This window comes from Penaeus monodon, chromosome 7, assembly GCF_015228065.2.
Source record: "Penaeus monodon isolate SGIC_2016 chromosome 7, NSTDA_Pmon_1, whole genome shotgun sequence".
In the NCBI taxonomy this organism is placed as follows: Eukaryota; Metazoa; Arthropoda; class Malacostraca; order Decapoda; family Penaeidae; genus Penaeus; species Penaeus monodon.
This window is the reverse complement of record NC_051392.1, coordinates 39,293,078-39,300,577: the sequence shown is the minus strand read 5'-3', so window position 1 is coordinate 39,300,577 and position 7,500 is coordinate 39,293,078. Positions and strand designations below refer to the sequence as shown.

At 28.7% G+C, this 7,500-nt stretch overlaps 1 protein-coding gene across 1 annotated transcript in view; it reads left to right on the top strand.

Moving 5' to 3' along the window:
* LOC119575641 overlaps nucleotides 1-7,500 on the top strand; it is a 27,271-nt gene that overhangs the window by 7,077 nt on the left and 12,694 nt on the right. The window contains exons 6-9 of the mRNA XM_037923271.1: nucleotides 1,096-1,216; nucleotides 1,498-1,695; nucleotides 1,957-2,124; nucleotides 3,554-3,675. Coding sequence (XP_037779199.1) covers nucleotides 1,096-1,216; nucleotides 1,498-1,695; nucleotides 1,957-2,124; nucleotides 3,554-3,675 — 609 coding nt within the window. The remainder of the gene's footprint in view (nucleotides 1-1,095; nucleotides 1,217-1,497; nucleotides 1,696-1,956; nucleotides 2,125-3,553; nucleotides 3,676-7,500) is intronic.

Below are 7,500 nucleotides of genomic sequence, written 5' to 3'. Positions count from 1 at the left end.
GTTTGAATGATACATGTCACATTTGGAGAAAAATCAAGGCTTTTTTACTTACAGAATTTTGTTTTAAATAAAAAGAATATACAGAAATTATACAGAAAGACATATTAGCATATCATTCAGTAAAAGCACATATAAAGTAAACAAAGGTTTAAATAAATGTAAAAAGCAACATAAACAGCCAGGTATGAGTAAGCTGTCTGTGGAGGCATCAGATACAGTGGCCAGTAAGAGAAATTGCATCCCCCGGAATACAGGTCACCAAGGCCTATGGACACCCGTCACTACTGGGTTATAAGCCAATGTTTTATGAAGGAAACGTCAGTTGAGCTCAGACTTAAGAATGACAGTGGTTTCTTGGCGAGTGAGGCTAGTATCTGATTCAGTTGTCCCAAGTGCACATTGTAGCATCTTCACACTTTCTAGAATGTTGCTTTTGTGCTTTTGACCACCTTTTGCCTTTAATATGCAGATGGTAAATGAAATGTTACCAAGTTGAAAGATTTTATATTAATCCAATCACTCAAACTTATTATTATATAATATTTTGTAGTTCAAGAAGGTAACCTCTGCCTTCTATTTGTAAGTTCAAGTGATAAACCTCAAAAGTTGGAACCTTATATTTCATAAATTAATTTTACAAGAGTTTATATTTGATATAAAATAAAGAAGAGGAAAACAATATACCAACTGAAAGCTGCTTGACACTTACAAATATAGATGTCATTGATGCCTAGTTTCAGTAGCTCTTTTATTAATAAAGAAATGTTCATGAAATTCACTCAATGAATGCCTGATAACTGTCAGTGCAAGTTGAACAAATGGACATTTTGTTCTTATTTTTACTTAATTTTGTATGTTCTTCCATGCTTCCTTTTTGTTTATATTATTAGGTCTTGTTTTTCCTGTAATTTCAAGGAAAGAAACTAACGTTTTTCTTAGCCTCTTCCTCTCTTTTGCATAATTGTACTATAGTATTTGTTGATTCATATCATTCATTCTTCCTCCACTTTTTTATTGTTTATGTTTATAATCACACTAGCCTCTCAAAATTGTTTAGATGAGGGAGGGTTGATGTGAGACATGCATTTTAAACAGGACTTCTATGGAAAGACAGGGGGTGGTGTCAGGAAGGGGGTGGAGAAGAAACCCACACCAATTATCAACCAGAAGGCCAAGGGGCGCGGCAGGGGGCGTGGCAAGACCTATGAGGAGCCAGGTGGGTTTGGGTATTATCTCTGCTTTTTTTTTCTAATTCTCCATCCTAGTCCTTGGTCTTCACTCAGCATCAGCATCATGTCACTCCTCATCCTTCATTATCCTGCATTCATTTTCTTCCTCCTCCTTTCCCAATCTTTTTCTTTCCCCCCTTTTTTCTACCCCATCTGTATTTTACTTTGTATTACTCTATCTAAAATTGATGACAATAATACAAGGGTGACAGGATTAACTGTTTCACCTCATGCAATTTCTCTTCCTGCCTTCCATCCCTCCCTGTAGTTATCTTGACCCTGTCTTCGGATGAGGAGGAGGATGACAAGCGGCCCCCAGGTGTGGCTGGGGCGGCAGGGAACGGGGCTTTCTCCAGCCTGGAAGTGAGTCACCCCAAGGTCCCCCCAGAACCCATCAGCCACAAAGAACCCATCATTACCCTCAAGGATGATGTACCAAAGGAAGATGCTAGCGGGGGGGTCACAGGTGAGGCCAGTGGGTGCTGTTGTTTGCATTAGTTGTATTCTATTTTTCACTTTATTATTATGATGAATTTTATTGTCATTGTTATAATTATAAAGTGTGTATGTGTGTGTTTGTGTGTATATATGTATGTATGTATGTATGTTGTGTGTGTGTGGTAAGTGTTTGATTTTAGAGTTAAAGAAGTGATTTTTTTTTGTCATTACCACTTACCAATTTTGTATTATGTTATTATTATTATTATTATTTATATAATATTTCTAGGTGGAGGGTTGCCAGATCTCCAAAGTCTTGTCGATGGCACCTTAAAGGGTCCATACACATCTATACAGTGTAGAAGCATCCGTATTGGGTCGTACAAGGTCATGCCTAAAGAGAGGGTATTGATTGTGCCTCAAGGTCTTCGCCTAAAGCTTCCCACAGTTATTGAAGGTAAATAGTGCATTTTAAATCAAATCATATTGAACTATAGACATGTATATACATACATATCTTCTTTTAACGGTAGGTTCATGTCTGAACCGCCGTGGTCACAGCATGATACTCAATTGCAGTTTTCATGTTGTGATGATCTTGGAGTGAGTACGTGGTAGGGTCCCCAGTTCCTTTCCACGGAGAGTGCCGGTTTTACCTTTTTAGGTAATCATTCTCTCTATTTTATCCGGGCTTGGGACCAGCACTGACTTGGGCTGGCTTGGCCACCCAGTGGCTTGGTAGGCAATCGAGGTGAAGTTCCTTGCCCAAGGGAGCAACGCGCTGGCCGGTGACTCGAACCCTCGAACTCAGATTGCCGTCGTGACAGTCTTGAGTCCGATGCTCTAACCATTCGGCCACCGTGGCCCCCATATACACACTTATATGTATATATGTGTGTATATGGAGCGTCGGACTCATATGTGTGTATATGGACTCAGACTGTCACGACGGCAATCTGAGTTCGAGGTAACGAGTCACCGCCCGGCGCGTTGCTCCCTTGGGCAAGGAACTTCACCTCGATTGCCCTACCAAGCCACTGGGTGGCCTATATATATATATATATATATATATATATATATATATATATATATAATATATATATATATATATATATATATATATATATATATTCTTTTCAGTGTGTGTGTGTGTGTTGTGTGTTGTTTGTGTGTGTTTGTGTGTGTATATATATATATATATATATATAATATATATATATATATTATATATATATATATATATATATCTATATTATATATATATATCTTTCTGTGTGTGTGTGTGTGTGTGTGTGTGTGTGTGTGTGTGTGTGTGTGTGTGTGTGTGTGTGTGTGTGTGTGTGTGTGTGTGTGTGTGTGTGTCTATCTATCTATCTATCTATCTATCTATCTATCTATCTATCTATCTATCTATCTATCTATCTATATATATATATATATATATATATATATATATATAATATATATATATATATTTATCTATTCTTTTCAGTCTGTGTGTGTGTGTGTGTGTTTCTGTGTGTGTCTCTGTGTGGTGTGTGTGTGTGTGTGTGTGTGTGTGTGTGTGTGTGTGGTGTCATGTGTTCGTGTGTGTGTGTGCGTGTGTCTTCTTGTGCTAGTGCATGTCGTGGGCCGTTGCGTGCGTGCTCGTGTGTCAGTGCGTCCGCCGTGTGGGTACTTCGTCTCTCGTTTAACGGTAGGTTCACTCTGGCCCGCCGTTGCTCACAGCATGATATTATGCAGTTTTTCCTGTTGTGATGCTCTTGGACGGGAGTACGTGGTAGCGGTCCACAGTTCCTTTCCACGGAGTGCAGTGCCGGTTCGGACCTTTTTTTTAGGTAATTAATTCTTTCTCTATTATTTTAATCCGCGCTTGGGACCGACAGCACTGACTTTGGCTGGCTTGCACCCAGTGTCTAGGTCAGCAATCAGGTTGAATTCCTTGCCTAAGGAACAACGCGCTCGGTCCGGTGACCTCGACCCTCGAACTCAGATTGCCGTTGTGACAGTCTTGATCCCGACCGCTTCACCATTCGTCTTCTCCCACTTCTCTCTCTCGTGCGGCGGCCTTGTGCTGTGTGTATACACATATTAAATAGATATATGTTTGTTCATATATATAGTATATACTACTTACTATATATATATATTTGCATATAGATATAATATATAGTGCAGCCTACTAATCTATATATTATATATATCATCATATTATCTACTCATATATAGTACTCTATACTATATATTATACTATATACTGCCCATGCACTATTACTGATATCTATATCTATACTATCATATTAAATATCATATTCATATATATATATCATAATTACGTGCATGCTCATATCGATAGTATACTCATCATATATTATATACTACTATATATACTACTATCGTCATGCACTATATATATATATATATATACTCTTTTCTTTACTTTTATTAACTTGATATATATATCATAATGTTAGGTATCACTATCCATGTATATGTATATGTATCTGTCATATGTATATGTATACGTCTGTCTATGTATACTGCATATATATATATATATATATATATCTATTCTAATTACTGTAATATTAGATGTATATATATGTAGTATATATAGGGATATATCTATGTACTAGTATATATGTATATACTATATGTACTTTCATATGTATATATATATGTATATATAATCTGCTATATCGTAATATTTATACTATTATATGTATATATATGGTATTATATCTGCTATATCATACTATGTATATATATATGTCTAATATATATGTAATCATATATATCTAGCTATTATACTTCTAATACTTATGTATATATTATGTATATTATCTATTGTATTATACATTTTATGTTTATATTTTTATTTATATGTAACTATATTATTGTATATTAACCCACTTCAGTGTACTATCTATTATATGTATACTCTATATATAATATATATATCATTATCTATATTCAATATATATTCATACTATACTAGTGCAATGTCCTATATAGTAATAAATATATTTATATATACATACTTCTATATCATATATATATAATACTTACTATATATATATCGTCGTGCATGGCCCTAGATATATAACTATCATATATATCATATATTCTATACATATACTACTACTATATATATCTATATTATCACATATATGTGCATGCCCTATATATATAATATATATATTATATATATATTACTATTATATATATATATATATTAATACTAGTGGTCGATGGCCCTAATATATATTACTATATTATATATATATTACTATATATATCACCTATTACTATATATACATCTTATCTATACATATATATATTATGGCATGCCATATATATAGATACTATATATACTATATACTATATTATATATTATACGCACACTATCTCCATTATAGCTAGTTCGGCATTGCCCTATTATATACTATATAATATATCTTATATTATATCTTACATTTTCTATTAGTTCGCATGCATATATAATATAATATATATTACTATATATCTATATACTATATATGTGCATGCCTAATAATATATTATATACAGTACTATATATATATATATCATATATATTACTGCATGCCTCATCTATAGAATATATATATGTATATATGTATACTATATATATTCTATATATATATATCTATTCTTGCATTCACTATATACTATCTATTTATACATATATCATATCTATATTATATACTATACCATATATAGTATTCTCTATATAGTGCACTGCCACTATCTAGATATAATACATATATATATTATATATAGTGGCATGCACTACTATATATACTAATCTATATCTCATATATATATAGAGTATATATTATATATATATATATATTAGTGCATGCACATTACTATACGATATATATATGTAATAATAATATATATTAGTGCATGCACTATATATCAATATATATTCCTGTAACTATATATTCATATACTATGATTACTATTATATATAGACTATCAGTGCTGCACATATATATATAAATGTTCTTGCTATATATATATATATATATACTTCTACTCTATCATTATATACTATACATATATATATTATATACTATAGTGACTGCCACTATATATATAGTATAATATATACTCTATACATATATATTCGTTATATCATAATGCCATTCACTATATATATATATATACTATACCATCTAAAAATATATTATATATATTGCATGTACTAATATCTATATTATATCTAGATATCTATATATATATATATACATATATAGATTTCTACTATAGTCTATGCAATAGTCTATTTCTTATTCTATATAATATAGAGATATTACTATTACTATATTATATAATATCATTATACTCGTACGATATTATATTGTATCTATACTATGTAATATATAGATATCTCCATATCTATTATCATATTAAGTATATCATATATTATATGTGCTGTACACTAAATAGGATATATTATATATGTATTATACTATCATGTACTATAATAGTATATATATAGATCATATATATAATATCTTACTATACTATTATAATGTATATATATATCTACTTATATAGATTACTATCGTATATATATATATATACTATATACTGCATCTACTCCTATTACGATATAGACTATAGAGATTGATGCTCACTATATATAATTATATGTGTGTTATATATACTATATATATACTACTATCTATAATAATATATCGTGCATGCACTATGATAATATATCTACTATGTATACCTCTTATATATATATATAGTGCATGCCTATATATAATATATACTATCTGTATCTATTATATATATATATATCTTACTATCTTAGTATATTATAGTGCTGCTACATACTAATATATCATTTTCTAAGATCTTCTAGATATCTATATATATCTAGTATATCACTCTACATATACTTATATATTATTACTATGTGCATGCCTATCAGTATATTATATATATATACTAATCTGAAGCTATCTACGACTATATACAATAGATATTATATCATACGTGGCATCTAGATATATACTAGTATATATATATATATATATAGATATATACATAACATATCTATATAATAGTGCACTGCGCGTATATATCTATATATACATATATATATTATATATAGTCGCATGCACTCATTATCTTATATATATACTATATATATATATATAAAAATATATTATATATATAAAATTTATATATTATAAAATATAATTTTATATGTTCCTAAAATTTAATATTTTATATAAAATTAATAAATATACATATATAAATATATAGTGCATCCCAATTAATTATAATAAAATTAATTATAAATTAACTTATATATTAAATTTTCAGTATTTAAATTTATATATTAATATATATATAATAATAATAAATATATACTATATATATATAATATATATATTAGTGCCCACTAAATTTTATATATAATAATATTATATAAAATATAGTGCTCCCACTATATATATAATATTATATATATATTATATTATATAATATATTAATCCTTATATAATAATATATAATATATACTTTTATAATTTTAATATAATATAATTTTATATATTATATATATATATATATAAAATATATTTAATATTTTGGGTCCCACAAATATATAATTAATAATATATATTAGTATAAAAATAATTATATATATATAATATATTATTTATATTATTATTATGATTTTATAATATAAATATTTATATAATATTATATATTATATTTAAAATTTATATATATTATTAAAATATATATATTTAATACTAAAAATATATTTTTATATTATATATAATAT